This window comes from Podarcis muralis, chromosome W, assembly GCF_964188315.1.
Source record: "Podarcis muralis chromosome W, rPodMur119.hap1.1, whole genome shotgun sequence".
NCBI lineage: Eukaryota > Metazoa > Chordata > Lepidosauria > Squamata > Lacertidae > Podarcis > Podarcis muralis.
In genome coordinates, this window is record NC_135674.1 from 29,560,332 (window position 1) to 29,578,401 (window position 18,070).

General features: G+C 47.9%; 2 protein-coding genes across 2 annotated transcripts in view; both read left to right on the forward strand.

Annotated features, from left to right (window-relative positions):
• LOC144326344 (maestro heat-like repeat-containing protein family member 1) overlaps positions 1 to 10,878 on the forward strand; it is a 58,948-nt gene extending 48,070 nt beyond the window's left edge. Inside the window, exons 11-17 of the mRNA XM_077922879.1 lie at positions 3,380 to 3,515; positions 4,408 to 4,529; positions 7,128 to 7,282; positions 7,495 to 7,642; positions 7,947 to 8,110; positions 9,304 to 9,418; positions 10,864 to 10,878. Of these exons, the coding sequence (XP_077779005.1) occupies positions 3,380 to 3,515; positions 4,408 to 4,529; positions 7,128 to 7,282; positions 7,495 to 7,642; positions 7,947 to 8,110; positions 9,304 to 9,418; positions 10,864 to 10,878 (855 nt within the window). The remainder of the gene's footprint in view (positions 1 to 3,379; positions 3,516 to 4,407; positions 4,530 to 7,127; positions 7,283 to 7,494; positions 7,643 to 7,946; positions 8,111 to 9,303; positions 9,419 to 10,863) is intronic.
• Positions 10,879 to 11,918: 1,040 nt separating this feature from the next.
• Positions 11,919 to 14,925, forward strand: LOC144326384 (putative cation-transporting ATPase 13A5). Its single transcript, XM_077922946.1, has 2 exons — positions 11,919 to 11,995; positions 14,382 to 14,925. Exons 1-2 carry the CDS (start codon positions 11,948 to 11,950, stop codon positions 14,580 to 14,582), a joined length of 249 nt encoding a protein of 82 aa, XP_077779072.1. The 5' UTR covers positions 11,919 to 11,947; the 3' UTR covers positions 14,583 to 14,925.
• The last annotated feature ends 3,145 nt before the right edge of the window (positions 14,926 to 18,070 follow it).

Below are 18,070 nucleotides of genomic sequence, written 5' to 3' on the forward strand. Positions count from 1 at the left end.
GTGTAGACACAAAGTCAGAAAAGCTAAAGCACAAAATGAACTCAGGCTTGCTAGAGAGGTTAAAAGCAACAAAAAAGGCTTTTATGGGTATGTTCGTAGCAAAAGGAAGAACAAAGAAACCGTGGGGTCACTCAGAGGAGAAGATGGTGAAATGCAAACAGGGGACACAGAAAGGGCTGAACTCCTCAATGCCTTCTTTGCCTCAGTCTTCTCCGATAAAGAAAACAATGCCCGACCTGAAGAATTTGGAGCAAATGATTCAGCAGAGGAAACACAGCCCAGAATAACTAAGGAGATAGTACAAGAATACTTGGCTAGTCTAGATGTATTCAAGTCTCCAGGGCCAGATGAACTGCATCCAAGAGTATTAAAAGAACTGGCAGATGTGATTTCAGAACCACTGGCAGTCATCTTTGAGAATTCCTGGAGAACAGGCGAAGTCCCGGCAGACTGGAGGAGGGCAAATGTTGTCCCTATTTTCAAAAAGGGGAAAAGAGAGGACCCAAATAATTACCGCCCAGTCAGTCTGACATCAATACCAGGGAAGATTCTGGAGCAGATCATTAAGCAAACAGTCTGTGAGCACCTAGAAAGGAATGCTGTGATCACCAATAGTCAGCATGGATTTCTGAAAAATAAGTCATGTCAGACTAACCTGATCTCGTTTTTTGACAGAATTACAAGCCTGGTAGATGAAGGGAACGCAGTGGATGTAGTCTACCTTGATTTCAGCAAGGCATTTGACAAGGTGCCCCATGATATTCTTGTAAAGAAGCTGGTAAAATGCGGTCTTGACTATGCTACCACTCAGTGGATTTGTAACTGGCTGACTGACCGAACCCAAAGGGTGCTCATCAATGGTTCCTCTTCATCCTGGAGAAGAGTGACTAGTGGGGTGCCACAGGGTTCTGTCTTGGGCCCGGTCTTATTCAACATCTTTATCAACGACTTGGATGATGGACTCAAGGGCATCCTGATCAAATTTGCAGATGACACCAAACTGGGAGGGGTGGCTAACACCCCAGAGGACAGGATCACACTTCAAAACGACCTTGACAGATTAGAGAACTGGGCCAAAACAAACAAGATGAATTTTAACAGGGAGAAATGTAAAGTATTGCACTTGGGCAAAAAAAATGAGAGGCACAAATACAAGATGGGTGACACCTGGCTTGAGAGCAGTACATGTGAAAAGGATCTAGGAGTCTTGGTTGACCACAAACTTGACATGAGCCAACAGTGTGACGCGGCAGCTAAAAAAGCCAATGCAATTCTGGGCCTCATCAATAGGAGTATAGCATCTAGATCAAGGGAAGTAATAGTGCCACTGTATTCTGCTCTGGTCAGACCTCACCTGGAGTACTGTGTCCAGTTCTGGGCACCACAGTTCAAGAAGGACACTGACAAACTGGAACGTGTCCAGAGGAGGGCAACCAAAATGGTCAAAGGCCTGGAAATGATGCCTTATGAGGAACGGCTAAGGGAGCTGGGCATGTTTAGCCTGGAGAAGAGGAGGTTAAGGGGTGATATGATAGCCATGTTCAAATATATAAAAGGATGTCACATAGAGGAAGGAGAAAGGCTGTTTTCTGCTGCTCCAGAGAAGCGGACACGGAGCAATGGATCCAAACTACAAGAAAGAAGATTCCACCTAAACATTAGGAAGAACTTCCTGACAGTAAGAGCTGTTCGACAGTGGAATTTGCTGCCAAGGAGTGTGGTGGAGTCTCCTTCTTTGGAGGTCTTTAAGCAGAGGCTTGACAACCATATGTCAGGAGTGCTCTGATGGTGTTTCCTGCTTGGCAGGGGGTTGGACTCGATGGCCCTTGTGGTCTCTTCCAACTCTATGATTCTATGATTCTATGAACTTTTTTTATGTACGCTACAACAGCAGCAAGAATACTCACTGCAAAGTACTGGAAGACACAAGATCTACCCACCTTGGAAGAATGGCAGATGAAAGTGATAGACTATATGGAATTGGCGGAAATGACTGGCAGAATCCAAGACCAGGGAGAAGAGTCGGTGGAAGAAGATTGGAAGAATTTTAAAGATTATCTACAGAAACATTGTAAAATTAAGGAATGCTAAAATGATGTCGGAATGAAATGAAGCGGTTTTAGCAACAATGTTAAAAAGGAGTATGTAAAATGGATTGTTAATAGATGAAAATATAAAGTTATAATATGTTAAGATAAAGAATTAAGATAAAAACAAAGAGGGAAAGGATTTGCTGAATTAACCATTCGAACTGGAATACAAAAAAGGGAGGTGTGAGGAGGTCAGGGAAACAAGTAAATGAAAGGCAAGACATGGAAAGATGGATTTATTTTTAATTGTTTTTATTTCCTCTGTATTTTGTATCTTTTGTTTTCTTTTTTCTATCTCTTTATTACTTTTGTAATTTCTTTTGAAATTTTAATAAATATTATTTTTTTAAAAAAAAGTGTGCTGCCAAATCACCACCAGGCTGCAACTTGGTCTGGTACAGCTGCTTGAAAAACGTCAATGCAGACGCTGACTCTTTTTTAATATGCACTGCTGCAAAACTGTCCCACATTTCTTTGGCAGTTTTCTTATTTCTTATATAGACTACTTGCTGGTCGCTGACTGCCAAATTAATTATTGCCCTGGCTTTCGCATCTCCTTTTGACCAAGCATTAGTTACAGGGTCAGGAGGGTCATCAGTTACATAGGTCCATACTTCTCTAGAGGTCAAAAGCGCCTCCACCCGAAAAGACCATAAACTATAGTTCTCATCTGTTAGCTGTGGGAACACCAGAGCCTTCTTGGCTTCTGGAACCCGGTCAACCATTCTGGAACTCTTCCAGACCCACAGAAACTACACTAACAGGAGAAGGAGTTTTCAAACCTTTCTCAGAGTCCAAAAATATGCAGTCATCCACTCAGCAGCTGGGCCCATAACCAAAGATGTTAGCTTTTTGCAGTATAGTAGCACTGCAGAGAGCTTGCTGGGGAGACCATGCATTAAAAAGGGACTCAAAAATAACTTAAACAAGGTTTTAATAACAAAAACAAAAACTCCTTATACACTAAATACATCAACAACAAACCAGGCACAACCACCAACTCATCCCCCAGGGTAATGGGAGAGCTAGGTGCTGCTCCTTATATACTACACCCAAATGCTGACACAGCCATTCAACATTCAACCATTCAACAGCCAGAACTGAGTTCCAGTGAGTTCTGGCTGGGGAAAAAGCCCTGGGGCACGCCTAGGGTGGGCCACCTAAGCACAGCTCTCTTGCCCTGCGCCCCTCTGTCACCTTTGCCGACTGAAAGCATGCCAGACGGTTTTCTCTTGCTGGGCTCTGTGAGACGAGAGCTGACTGTGCATCTCTCTCTCTCCACCTCCTAGGTATCCCAGGATTTCAGCCTTCTTGGACAGCTGGTGGCGCTCTTGTCCCTTCACCTCACAGACAACGTGAAGGAGATTGGCCTGCAGTCAGCGGAGGCCTTGTACAATCTCCATTACATCATGATAGCCAAAATGGGTGAGGGCGATGCTGGGAAATGGCTTGTTTCTTGTAAGCCGCAGGGTGGGAGATCTGTAGCACTCCAGAGACTGCTCCAACTCCCATCATCCCTGAGTGTTGCCCATGCTGGCTGCTGCTGGGGTTGATCAGGGAGTTCAGGAGGGCCAGAATTTGTGCCAGCACTGGCCTAACGCCAACACCCTGTTGGCCAGAGACGAGAGGGCAGTCTTGGGGGAGGGATTCACCACTGAAGAACATCAGAAAAGCCTTCTGGACCTGACCAGTGGCCCAGCCCAGTCCAGCATCCTGTTCCCACAGGGGTTGACCAGATGCCTGTGGGAATCCTGCAAGCAGAATTTGAACTCCAGAGCTCTTTCTTCTCCTGTGCTTTGCTGCCTCTGACCATGGAGGCAGAGCATAGCCATCCTGGCTAATAGCCATGGGTAGCCTTCTCTTCCATGAATTTGCCTCATCTTCTTTGAAAGCCATCTTGGTCCGTGGCCATCAGTGCCTCCTGTGGCAGGGAGTTCCAGAGTTTAGCTGTGCACTGCAAGAAGAAGGACCATCCTGAAACTTCAGTTTCATTGGAGGTCCAGTTGTTCTCATGTTCTGAGGGCAAGAGAGAAAGCTTTCTCTCTCCACTTTCTCCATGCCATACATTGTGTCTCCTCTTCCTCGCCATTTTTCTAAATGGAACCCCCCCCCCCCAAATGCTGCAACCAGCTCCACAAGCACCCCAGTCCTTTTGGTTGCTGCCTTCTGAACCTTTTTCCCAGTTCTGAATTATAATTTTTGAGGTGAAATCGATAATTGTTTTTGTTGGTCCCAGTGGGAAAACTGGAGGTTTTGAGCAGGGAGCACTAATGCTGGGTTCTTTTGCATGCATATTCCAAAACCCGACCCTGCTTAGGTAAGGAACTGGAGAAGAGGAGGAATAAAAATAAGAAAGGCAACATGGTCAGATGGGTCCGAGAAGACTTCTTAAGCCCTGGGCCCTCCCTCTTCCACTACAACATCGCAAAAGTGGCCAAGGTAGGGGTGGCCTTTTGTACTCTTTATTGCTAAGACCGTAGCCACTCCCAGTTAGCAAAGATTTGCTCACTCGGGCCAATGGGCCCCTGCCCCACCAACTTCAGCCTGCCCTCAGGCAGCCCACGCCTTCTAGGGATGAGGGAGAGATTCAGAGCAGTTCACACTGGAAGCCAAAGCTATCAAATCGAGGCTTTCAGAAACAACAGGAGAACTGAAACACAACCCGCCTTTGAAATTCACATGTCCTTGAATTTCGCAATGCCAAACAGTGTGTAAAAAAATCCATGCGTGAGCTATTAGTGTAAATAACATTCAGAAATGCATTGTATTAGAATAAATTGCTCAAAGACAAGTGCCCGGTAGCCTAAACTGCATGCAGAATTCTACTTATTGAAATTCTACCAGGTGCTGGGAGACCTAGGGTTCAGATCCCCACTCAGCCCTGAAACTCACGAGTCAGTCACAGTCTCTCAGTCTAACCTACCTCATGAGGCTAAAACGGGGAGAAGAGAGAACCATGCATTGCCACCTTGGGCTCCTCAGGGCGGAAAAAGAATAGGAAAAGTTGACTCATTCGATGCATCTTTCACAAGGCACTGCCAAGCCAATGAACTATGCCAACCTTGTGGTGGGTGTTTTTGTTGTATATTAAGAACTAAACACACAGCCGGCAGGTTCCCACCCAGTCTGTTTGGCATTGGTTATATAACGGATAGCCACTATTATTCACCCTCTCTGTTCCTGCGAGAATTTTTTTAAAATTTTCTAGTCTGATTTTAGATTGAACCTCTTCATGTTCCAATGTCATAACCAATTTAAGATGTGGATCGAAAATAGCAAGGCGTCACCTGACTTTTAGTTTTGTTTGTTGTAAAAACAAGAAGAAAAAAAATTCTAAACGAAACAGTGGATGTATGATTTTTGTGGTTCATGCTGTGGTCACAGACATGTGATCTGACGGTGAGTTTGGAGTAGCCCAATGCAAAAATCCTGAAGATCCATGTGGATCCATGCTTTGTAACCATGTTTTTGCACCACTGCAGCCCCAGGCAACAGTGGGTGCGTGATTTTTTTGGTGCAAGATGTAGCCATGGACATGTTATGTGATCTGATGGTGAATTTGGGGTGACCCAGTGCAAAAATCCTGAGGATCCATGTGGATCCATGCTTTGTAACCACGTTTTAAGTGGGGAGGGAAGGAAAAGCACTCAAGGGACAAGGAGAAGGATGCCACTGATAATGCAGAAGAGGGGTTTAAGGGGAGAAGAGGTGGGTGGAGAAGGATGCTGCTAATAATGAAGAAGAGGGGTATAAGGGGAGAAGGCTCCTCTCCTCTCCCACTTTGCTCCTTTAAAGCAAGCAGGCTCTGCTTTTCTCCCTCCTCCCCGCTCATCCCCGGCTTAGCGAGCTGAAAAACTTTGCTGCTCTTTAGCGAGCTGAGTGGGGAGGAGAGAGGGACAGAGAGCCTGCTTGCTTTAAAGGAACCAACCCGTCAGTAGCTTTAAAGGAACCAACCACATGAGTGTAAGCGGCTCCTCTCCTCTCCCGCTTTGCTCCTTTAAAGCAGGCTTCCTCAACCTTGGGCCTCCAGATGTTTTGAGACTACAGTTCCCATCATTCCTGGCCACTGGTCCTGCTAGCTAGGGATCATGGGAGTTGTAGGCCAAAAACATCTGGAGGCCCAAGGTTGAGGAAGCCTGCTTTAAAGCAAGCAGGCTCTCTGTCCCTCTCTCCTCCCCACTCAGCGGCTCTTCTCCCGCTTTGCTGTTTCAAAGCGAGCCACGGAGGAGGGAAGGAAGGGGAACCATGGATCCTCTGCTCACGACTGCAGCAGATCCCCCCCCCCCCCGCCACCCGTAGGCATTCCCTCCATAACACGCACAGACATTTCCCCTTACTTTCTAGGAGGAAAAAAGTGAGTGTTATGGTGCAAAAAATACGGTACCTCCACATGTGGTGGGAATGCCCCAAAATCCAACTATTCTGGACAACAGTCATACGAGAAATATGTAAAATAACTAAGCAAGTACTAGACATCACCCCAGAACTGGCCCTACTAAACATCTTCCAAGACAACAATGCCCACTTACACCACAAAGAACTCATAACCCACCTACTTTCAGCAGCCAGAAACACCATAACCAGACACTGGAGAGACCTGTCAGGAGTAAGCATGGACCAATGGTACCAAATAGTATGAGGAACAGCCCTACTAGATAAATTAACCAATAAACTGAAACTGACATGGGGACAAACAGAAGAAGACGCCTTTATCCTGGTATGGCTCCCCTTTATCACATACACAGCCCAACAGGACAATGACAATAATCCACCAACAGCATACAAATCAATATGGCTAACCTGATCCAAAACACCCACTCACCCCACTCTCACACGAAAACAAAGATCACCACAGCCAATCACAAACAAACAACCACACCCTAGGCCAACCCCAACCTCTCTCACCACCAAAGGAACACAAGTGAACAGCAGAGAACCGGCACGAGTAACGCGGACACCAAACCCTACATACATTAAGCCAAATAGAAACAGGTTCACCACACTTTCCCATCCTGGTCTTCTTTTATCTTCTTCCAGCTGCCTATGGTTGTGAAGGAGATATACAACCATCTCCACCAGATCCCCGACACCCGCACCAAGGAAGTGACGCTTTCGGCTATTGTCAGCCTAGCCACCAAGCGCCTGCAGCCAGTCCTAGACAGCCTGTTGGACTGCTCGATGGAGCGTGATGAGTAAGTTTTTGTGATGTGAAAATGGGGAGGGGTAGATTTAAGGGGTTTCTTAATTTATATTTATTTATATTGAATTTCGTACTTGCAAAAAATTGTGCTCCGAGTTGTGGTTTCTTTCTTTGCTAATGTATGTGCAATATAAAGAAAATATCAAAGGCCTGACTTTTTTTAAGAAAAGGAAAAAGGAAAAATTCTGTTTTGAAAAATTGCAGAAGTGCCGCAGTGATCTGGAAGGCGTTGGTCACCAATCCATATTCCAGTGACAAGCTGCTGAGACCCCTCCTGAAAAGGCTGCAGGATGAAGACCCCAAAGCGGAAGTCACTTCCAGGCGACGCAGCACTTCTCAAATGCCAATGGCGGTACGAAACCACTCAGTTTCTCTCTCCTGGATTGTTTTGAATGGGAGCTGGATGGGGCTGGGGGCTTCTTGCTGGGAGGGGGGTGCATCTTAATAAGTGGTCCATCCTGTGAGCACCTGTTTTGTATGCAGAAGGGCCCCAGCATCTCCATGTCGGGGAGTCCCTCGCCTGAAACCCTGGACAGCCACTGCTAGTCAGTGTAGACAACACTGAGTGAGATGGACCGGGGCTCTGAGTCGCGTCTGAGATCTTGATCTGACGATGACCTCTGCTGAATGCCGTTCTCCTCTCCTTGTCCCTCCAGGCTACCAACGCTCTGTGTAATATCCTGTCGTTCCCTGAGGCTGCAGGTATCCTGAAGAGCAAGTTCCACCACCTGCTGTTTGCATTTAGCACTCACATCTGTTTTGTCCATGAGGCGAGAAGAAGAGGTTCGAGGGCGACAAGTCTCATCCCGGATCCGCTGACGTGAGGGACCTGCTAATGTATTTGGGGGGGCCCTCCCTTCTCTCTCTGACCCATAGGCTCAGCCCTCCCCCAAGAGATAGGCTTCATTTGGACATGGAGGTTCTGCTTAGGTTAGATAGCTAGGAGACCCAGGCTTCCCCAACCCCTGTGCTCTTCAGTCGCTTTGGACCACAACTCCCACCAGCCCCAGCCAGCATAACTGGGCTGAAGATGGGAGTTGTAGCCCAAAACATCTGAAGGACCCTAGGATGGGAGAGGATGCTGGAGGCTCTCCCGCACGATGGGCTGATTTCAGTGTGGTGGACTCACGTGTCATGAGGGGAGGCTGCAGGGGGTGATGGTTGGGGTTGGACTGCAAGATGTCAAGGACCTAAAACTCCCCAGATGAACCTACCCAGACCTTGCGCTCATCATCCGAAGCCCCTCTTCACGTGCCTCCTCCACACAAGAAGGGGCCTTTTCTGTGGTGGCTCCCCATTAGTGGGTTGCTCTCCCCAGGGAGGCTTGCCTGGTGCCTTTAGATGCCAGGCAAAAATGGTCCTCTTCAATCAGGCCATTGGCTGATTAACCTCCTATGCCCTTTCAACTGTGTTTGTTGGAGGGAGAGGAGTTATTGGTTTGCTTTGGTTCTTGTTTTTATTCTGTATTTTGTGCTTTTTAACTTGCATTTTTTTGCTGTGAACTGCCCGGAGATCTACGGGTGAAGGGCGGTGTACAAATTTTTAAAATATAATATTCTTAATTCCTTCACTTGACTCAGGACCGCTGTGCAGGCCCTGAAACAACTGATTGGGCGTGTTGAATACCTTGACGAACTTGAGTTGCAAAGCTGCTGGGATATGCTGTCAAGTCCAGAAAGCTTTTTCAAAGGCATTCGTCTTCTGGCAAGGTAAGAAGGTGAAAAGGACTGGCAGGTGAGGCATGAAGAGCAAGGCCTGCTTTCTGGGGAAATGGGGATAAACTTCTTATTTATTTCAGAAAATGTACCATATTGTTCACTCTATAAGACGCACTTCCCCCCTCCTAAAAAGTAAGGGGAAATGTGTGTGCGTCTTATGGAGCGAATGCAGGCGGGAGGCTCTGCTCAGCGTTCAAGTAACCTGGTGGTGGTTGTTGTTGTGCAGGAACGCTGAGCGGTTCTTCCTGCCAGCTTCAGGCTTGTGAATCCTTTGTCTCTTACTCTTATGTTTCAGGACCTTGTTCACCTCCTCAACAGAACAATACAAGAGGATTGCCCGATTGGCACGGCAATATATGTGCTGTCCGAACAATAAGAAGAGAGCCATCGGCATGGCGTTTTACTTGGAGGTAGGAACTGGAAACAGGGAATGCTTGTTCTAATGTTTCTAATGGTTTCTTTATTCCTCGCAATTTAACTGTCAAATGTTCTTTAGCATTTACACATTTTTTATTTAATTGTACAACTTCAGCTGCATTCACTGCTATCATGTCTAATATATATGGACAATATTTTTTTGATAGAAGATGAATGTATACATAATAAAAGATGCACTTACAGTGGCTTTGCTCTAACTTAGGGGATGTCCGACTCCGATACGGACACTTCCGTGATCTAGTGTGCAAGTTACTGCAGGCAGCAATCATACAGGTATTCCGTTAATGGATGGGCAAGTCTTCACCTTTGGAAGGCTAAGATTTTTCTTAAAATTACATTTTTATATGTACTATTGGAAACACCTTAAAGCTGGTATAAGTTCATATGTATTTATTTTTGCCTGCTTTAAAGATTGATTTATGTGTGTCTGCTGGTTTATTATATATCTTTTTTTCTCTTTGTTCCGCTATGTATCGGGGTGGGGAGACTAAATAATAATAATAATAATAATAATAATAATAATAATAATAATAATCCTTTGCTCGTCCAAATAAGCTTTTTTCATTTATTTATTGAGGCCACTAAGTCTTTGAACTGAAGAGATTTCTCCGGTTTCAAGCCTCATCTCATGCTCTTTATGAGCCAGGTCCAAACCCTCCTGCAGTTCAGACCCAGCTTAGGATGTGTTTGGTTCAGCATGATTCCAACCAGCTCATACTCCTTCCTTCCCTTTCCCACCAAAATGTACCTGACTGTGAGAGCAGAGGCAAATTAGATTGGGAGGGCCATGCCCAGCCCTAGAGGTTGGAATGCGGGGTCCAGGCCCACCAGAAACCAGCGGAGAACTCCATAGTTCCAAATGGAAGCATCAGTCTAGCTTCTGCTGCGGCCAGATTGGGATGAGAAGGGGCAGGAGGGGTCATGCGTGGCTGGGTGCTTCTTGCTGGAGACCATTAAACTAAAGTGAGCTGCTTTGGGGGCCAACCTGAATCAATCCCAAAATAACCCGTTCAAGAGGTGCTTTTTAGAAACTGAGCTCACACTCCAACTGTAAAACCATGACATTATATGCTTATGAAATACGTGATATTTGTTGTCTGATAAGGGGGGGGGCAGCTCTATACCTTCCATGGGTCACAACAAGCCTGGGGGTCAAAACAAGGCACCACCTTCTCAGGTGAATATCAGGCTTGAGTCCATAAATGTTGCTTGACTTTATCTGGTGTCACTTAGGCTCTGACGGTGATACCACCTGGGCTGCTGCCGCAGCCCCTTCTGGCTGTCAAAACCTCGACGATCTGCGCTGCTGCCTCTTCCTTTTTTGGCTGTCAAAGCCTCGACGACCTGTGCTGCTGCCTCTGCCTCTTCTGGCTATAAAAGCCTTGATGACCTATGCTGCTTCCGCTGCCCCTTCTAGCTGTCAAAGCCTTGACGATCTGCGCTGCTGCCTCTGCCTCTTCTGGCTGTCAAAGCCTGAACGATCTACGCTGCTGCCTCTGCCTCTTCTGGCTGTCAAAGCCTCGATGACCTGCGCTGCTGACTGTCCCTCTTCTGGATGTCAAAGCCTCGATGACCTGCGCTGCTGCCTCCACCTCTTATGGCCTCGACGACCTGTGCTGCTGCCGCTGGCCCTTCTGGCTGTCAAAGCCTCTACGACCTGCGCTGCTGCCGCTGCCCCTTCTGGCTGTCAAAGCCGCGACGACCTGTGCTGCTGCCGCTGGCCCTTCTGGCTGTCAAAGCCTCTACGACCTGCGCTGCTGCCGCTGCCCCTTCTGGCTGTCAAAGCCGCGACGACCTATGCTGCTGCCGCTGCCCCTTCTGGCTGTCAAAGCCTCGCTGACCTGCGCTGCTGCCTCTGGTTTTTCTGGCTGTCAAAGCCTCGACGACCTGCACTGCTGCCTGCACCTCTTCTAGCTGTCAAAGCCACGACGACCTGCGCTGCTCCTGCTGCCCCGTCTTGCTGTCAAAGCCTCGACGAACTGTGCTGCTGCCTATGCCTCTTCTGGCTGTCAAAGACTCGACGACCTGTGCTGCTGCCGCTGGCCCTTCTGGCTGTCAAAGAGTTGATGACCTGCGCTGCTGCCTCCGCCTCTTCTGGCTGTCAAAGCCTCGACGACCTGTGCTGCTGCCGCAGCCCCTTCTGGCTGTCAAAGCCTCGACGACCTGCACTACTGCCGCTGCCCTGTATGGCTGTCAAAGCCTCGACGAGCTGTGCTGCTGCCTCTGCCTCAACTTGGCCAGCATCTGCCTCTGCCTAGTCGGAAGTGCCTAGCGGGAGACTCCAAGGGAGGGTGGATGGTGAACCCGGAGCTCCCCTCAGCCGGCACCAGATTGGAGCGCCATGCTCTCCGCTTGGGGCAAAACCGGGCTGCAGGGGTGTGGGGTGTGGAAGGAGGGGGCAGGTGCCAGGCAGGCTGACCTGAAGGCGCTGCGGAAGCCTAACCAGCTTGCAACCTCTTTCCTCACAGTTTCTCTGCACCCTAACCATCTGGAGGCTGTATATGCTGCTGATGCTGCTGGTGGCCTTCTCCGTCTCGTTCTTCGTGGAGGTGAGCAGGCGAGCGTGATTTCAGGAGTCTGGCTGCTGGCCCATCTAGTCCAACACTGTCTACATGGACTGGCAGCAGCTGTCCATGGTTTCAGGCAGGGGTCTCTCGGTCCCAGCGGGGATTGAACCTGAGAGCTTCTGCTTGCAAGGCCAACGCTCAGCCTCTGAGCTACAGCTTTTCCTTTCCCCAGGAACTGGCTCAGAGTTTTCCCTTCCAGCAGAGCGCTCCCTCCTCCCAGTGCTTGTGGGAACCTGCTGGTGGTGGTACAGGGGATGTGGAGGGGATTTGGGGGGTTAAAGAGGGTCAGGAAAGCGATCCCTCGGGCTCAGCATCCTCCTCCTGCTCACCAACAGATGATGATGATGATGATGATTAATGTCAGAGCTGCTCCCCGATCCCAGCTCACAGAGGATCACGCTAGCCAGCGTTCGCTTTATAAAAGTCTTTATTGAGTTACAGTTTCCATTTCCAAGCTGCTGCGTGCAACTCTACGTCTTATGGCTAGACCGGCGAAGCTCCGTCTGAATCTCCGCCCCTCGTACACCAACTTAATATCCTCGCCTTACTCCACCTTTTCCGCCTGACCGTCCTTCTCTGGGTCCCTCTGCCCCCCGTGGTCTCCTCCCTCCGGGACTCCTCTGACGCTGACCCCCCGGACCCTCCTGTCTCCTTGCGTCGGGCTTTAGGACCTGGCTCCCTTTCCGGGCTGCTTACTGCGCCGCCTTCCTGTGCATTTGAACTTGGCGCGCGCGCCCAGCCTTCCACTTTCCGCTTGACCGTTTCTTCGCTCCCCGATGGGGGTGTGGTCACTCCTGACTCATGCCCTCCTCCCTGCTGCGAGCTGCCAGGGCTCGATCCCTGACGTCCTTCCTCTCCACTGCGCTCTGGTGGGGACGCTGGCCCCGATTTCCAACTGCTGCCCTCTGAACCCCCGCTGGTCCCTTCCTCCTGGGGTGTCCCCCTAGGCCCTCCCTTTGCTCTGGCCACTGGCGCTCCTTTCTGTGAATCTTCCGATTCACTGGAAAGACTCGGAGATCTCGGGTCGTCGTCATCACTCATCCTTTCTTCAGACTCCTCCCCCTCGCTCTCTGTTTCCTCCCTTGCCCTCGCCTCTGCTCCTGAACCCCTGACAATTAATTAAATTGATATACTGCTCTTCATCTGAAAATCATAGGGCGGTTTACAACATAACAAATACAAAATGAAGAGACAAAATCCTAATAATAACCCCAAACACATTTTAAAGGGCATAGCATGTTGTTCATCCCAACGCCTGGTTGAAGAGGACCCTTTTCGCCTGGTGCCTAAACATGTGTAATGGAGGTGCCAGGTGAACTTCCCTGGGGAGAGCATTCCACAAGCGGGGAGCCACCACAGAAAAGGCCCTGTTCTCATGGGGCCATCCCTCTTGCGGTGCAGGCACACATCAATGGGCCTCAGAAGATGATCTTAGGATCCAGGCCGCTTCACGTGGGGAATATGGTGGTCCTGAGCCATTTCAGGCTTTAGAGGTCAAAAGCGGCGCTTTGAATGATGCCCGGAAACTAAGTGGCAGCCGGTGCAGTCGGGCCAGGATCGGTGCAATAGCCTTAAACCATCTTGGCCCAGTGATTAAACTAGCCACTGAATTCCCAAAGCAGCAACTTTCCCCCATAAAACGCTGCAGCCTCGATGCCTCTAGATGCTTTTGGGATCAGAGGCAGCTCTGCTTTGGAAGGCCAGGAGGCGGGAAAGATGCTCTTGCGCTCGGATCCTGCCTGTGGGTTTCGCTCAGGGGCATTTGGTCAGCCACGGTGAGAAGAGGATGCTACACTGGATGGGCCCCTTTCTCTTTTATATATATAAGTTTTTATTAGTTTTTTAACGTCATTTTCAACAGTAATTAAACATACTTTTACATCTTCTTCAATTTTTTTGACTTCCATCAGTCCTGCCTGAAAATTTTCCAATCTAATCTCTTAGTATACATTTCTTATTTTCCCTGTTACATTTCAAACTCATAACCAATATCTCTATCTTTTCCTACTTTTTAACACTTTGTATATTTCTCCTTACAAAACTTCTTGTAGTCCTACTAGCGTAATTTGTTGATTACAGTTGCTCTTCAAATAATTCATATACTTCTTCCAATCTTCTGTAAATCTCTGGTCCTGCAGGTTTCAAATCCTTCCTGTCATTTTGTCCAGTTCTGCATAGTCCATTCTTCTTTCATCGGAATTTATTCTTGCTTCCATTTCTGGGCTAACAATACTCTTGCCGCTGTTGCATATAAGAACAGTTTGACACCTTGTTGATTAATGCCTTGGACTATAATACCAAGTAAAAATGCTTCTGGTGTTTTTAAGAATGGATGGGCCCCTTTCTCATGCTCCCATGTTCTTTGCAGGATGGCATCCTGCAGAACCACCGCCTCTGGCTTCTGATCAAGGCTCTCTTCCGCTTCTGCTCCTCCAGCCAGTACCGGAAGCTGCAGCGGCAGCTGGAGGAGGACGCAAAGTGGCCGCCCACCAGCCAGAAGGACTTTGCAGAAGAGCCCAAGAGTGGCGCTTACGTCAACCCCGTCTATGACGAGGTGGGAGAGAACTAGCTGGGGAGGCCGCAGGCTGGCCCAGGAGGACTTGCCAAAAGGGACTTTTTGTGTGCAGAGAGACTGATGAAAACCCACGGGAGATCATGCTCCTAGGAAGCCCCTCTGACGGTGCGCACAGAGCCTGCCTTTGCTCATCCAGCTCAAGGAGGTTTGCCAGGGGGGCATTTTGCTGTTGGCTCTGCCTGAGTGGGGAAATCTAGGGCTTGATCCCTGTGCCCACGCAAGAGATCTCAGCCTCTTCCACGGGGATCCAGGCTGCTCCAGCGGAAGGGACACATGAAGGAACACCGTCCGCCATGTGGAAAACAAAGACAACTCTGTATTTTTGTTTTCCAAAAGAGAATAAAGCAGGGTTTTTTTTTTCTTTTATGATCGTTGCCAGCCATTTATTTGGGGTTCTGCTACTTGCAAAAATGTGCCGCAGAGTTGGTGCATCTGTGTGTATATGGAGGGCAGGACAAGATTTGGGGGGTTTGGGGAGGAGAGGGAAGACTTCACGGGCATTAAGATGAACGTCATTGAGTTGTTGGGTTGGAAGGGACCCCAAAGGTCATCTAGTCCAACCCCCTGCAAGGCAGGAATCTCAGCGACAGAATCCCTGAGAGGTGGTCGTCCAACCTCTGCTTAAAAGCTTCCAAGGAAGGAGAGTCCTTCATCTCCCAAGGTCATTCGCTCCGCTGTCAAACAGCAATCACTGTCAGAAGCCTATTCTTGATGTTGGGTCGGAATCGCCCTTTTTGTAACTTGAAGCCCTGGGTTCAGGTCCTGCCTTCTGGGGCAGCAGAAAACCTTCCAAGGGGCAGTCCTTGAAGTGTTTGAAGACACTGGCTCTCGTCCTGCCTCTCAGTCTCCTTTTCTCCAGGCTTATCCCGACCCAACTCCCTCGACCATTCCTCATAAGGCTTCGGTCCTAAATTCAGTAATTCTCTCTCAAACAGTCAGAAAGTTGGTGTTTAACGTGCTCATCCTCTGTGTAGAAATTCAAGGGCCTCAAATATAGAATAGGTAAAGGTAAAGGGACCCCTGACCGTTAGGTCCAGTCGTAGCTGACTCTGGGGTTGTGGCGCTCATCTCGCTTTACTGGCTGAGGGAGCTTCCGAGTCATGTGGCCAGCATGACTAAGCCGCTTCTGGCGAACCAGAGCAGCGCACGGAAATGCCGTTTACCTCCCCGCCGGAGTGGTACCTATTTATCTACTTGCACTTTGACGTGCTTTTGAACTGCTAGGTTGGCAGGAGCAGGGACCGAGCAACGGGAGCTCACCCTGTCGCGGGGATTCGAACCGCCGACCTTCCGATCAGCAAGCCCTAGACTCTGTGGTTTAATCCACAGCGCCACCCGCATTGATAATTGCACAAGGCAAACACACATACATAAGTATATAAACCACATGTTTAGAGCAGTGCAGGAGAGAAATCCAAAATCCATCTTGGCTCTCCGAAAGACCCCACGGAGGCAGAAAGCCATCTGGGGAAGTTCCTGAAGGGATTCCTCTCCTCGGTCTTAATGGTTGTGGTTTGCCCATTGCAAATGTTTTGTGTAAACTGTGGCTGGAACTAGGTGAAACTTGCTTGATCCTCAGGAATATCACCCCTTGGCCTGCCTGAGCCACAGGAACCTGGTGTGTGATGTGATTTCTGACTCTCCAGGCCAAAATGCCAAAGCCAACTGTTATAAGAAACAAAATAAAAAAAAATCCTTCCAGTAGCACCTTAGAAACCAGCTAAGTTTGTTATTGGTATGAGCTTTCGTGTTCATGCCCACTTCTTCAGATACACGCACATGAAAGCTCATACTAATAACTAAGTTAGTTGGTCTCTAAGGTACTACTGGAAGGAATTTTTTTATTTTCTTTTGACTATGGCAGACCAACACGGCTACCTACCTGTTATAAGAAAAAAAACTTCTCCTTTATCCCTTATGGGGTACCCAAGAGCCTGTATAGAGTCCTTATGTAGGTTCTCTAGCAGTAAGAGAAAAGAGGCCAACTAGAGAATATGGATTTGTTAAACACAATTGAAAGTTGATACCAGTGACTGGGGTGATAAGACAATGGGTCAAAGTCGGAAATATGAAATTGGGGAAAAACAAGAGAGGAAAAAGTAGGAACAAGTAAAAAAAATATTTCTCCCGATCAGCCAGAACATGGGAAGTCCCCTCAAAAATTTTAATTTGGAATGTATAATTGTCTTTATTATTTGTATTATGATGTGGCAAGATTTGATAGGTGATTAATTGGAATGTTATGAATGAAAAATGATTATTATTATTATAATTTTAAACCACTTTCCACATCACCACACAACTCTTCCCACAAGGAATTTGGGGGAAGACGCTTTCACAGTTTCCCCCCACAACAACCCGGTGAGGTAGTGTTGCAAAGATTTTAGAAAGGTACCAGTGACCAACTCAAACAGAGTCCAAGAATTGACAGATGCAGCAAATGGAGAAAAAGAAGGTGAGGTTTATTGCTGAGCAATAATTGACACAGTTGGAATCCTTTCCAAAAGACTGGGCCCCGAGCTCTGTTGCTCTGGGGTTTTATACCTGAGTACAACATCACAGATAATGACATAATCAAATACAATTGCGAACGGTAGCAAAAATAAGCTAATGATCGCATTCGAGCCTGGCTCCTGATTGTACTGTTAAGGAAAAATCTAGGTGTGAGGCTGCTCAGTCACCCAGCTCGTCGGGCAGAGCCCGCGGGTCCTTGCGGAATAAAGGAAGGAGTCCAGCCACCAACCGGAGGAAATAGCTGTAGACCAAAGTTTATTGTGCAATAGGTTCAAAGAGCAAATTTTGAACCCCGAGGATGGAGTGACAATGACTTTTAAAACTTTCCCACCACATCCCAGAATACAGTTCGAAGGGGAGGGGTTAACCTTGCAAACATGTTCAGACAAGTCCTTTGGTACAAGTTTAGCATAAGCAGACATGGCAGGGCAAGACTCAGGTATAAGATAAGCATAGACAAATATGTCTTAAGTGCCCACCACCCAAAAGTACAATAGAAGTTCCTTTGCATGTCTGGAGCCTGAGGCGAGTCAGGTGATGAGATTTGGCTTCCTTCGGCTAACAATGAGCCCAGCAGTTGTCACCTCTGAGAACTTCCTGGAGTCCTTTTGCAAGGGGAAAATAGCTTTGGAATGAGGGGAACTGGGAAAGGAGATGATTTTATATTATTTTTAAAGCTAGGTGACTTCCCTGAGCTGTCAAGTTGGAAGGATATATTCAGGCATAATATTTGTAATATTTAACTTTAAAGATGTGCCCCCCCCCCCTGTAATTTCTGTAACAGTACAAAGAGTTCTTCTTCCAACTTCTGCTTTTAGATTGAACACACAGTCTAGGCAGTCTTAACCTTTCTCCTAGATTTCTTGCAAAGAGAATAGAAACTTAAAGAAAGGGGAACTCTGACAGTTACTCCCAGACAACATCTGTTCAAAAAAGGACATTTGCGGTTAGCACCTTCCTGTTACTTT

Excerpts from the sequence above, each read along its gene's own strand:
- LOC144326384 (XM_077922946.1), top strand. The coding sequence starts at position 11,948 with ATGCTGCTGATGCTGCTGGTGGCCTTCTCCGTCTCGTTCTTCGTGGAG. Across the intron at positions 11,996-14,381 it reads CCGTCTCGTTCTTCGTGGAG|GATGGCATCCTGCAGAACCA; the intron begins GTGAGCAGGCGA and ends TGTTCTTTGCAG.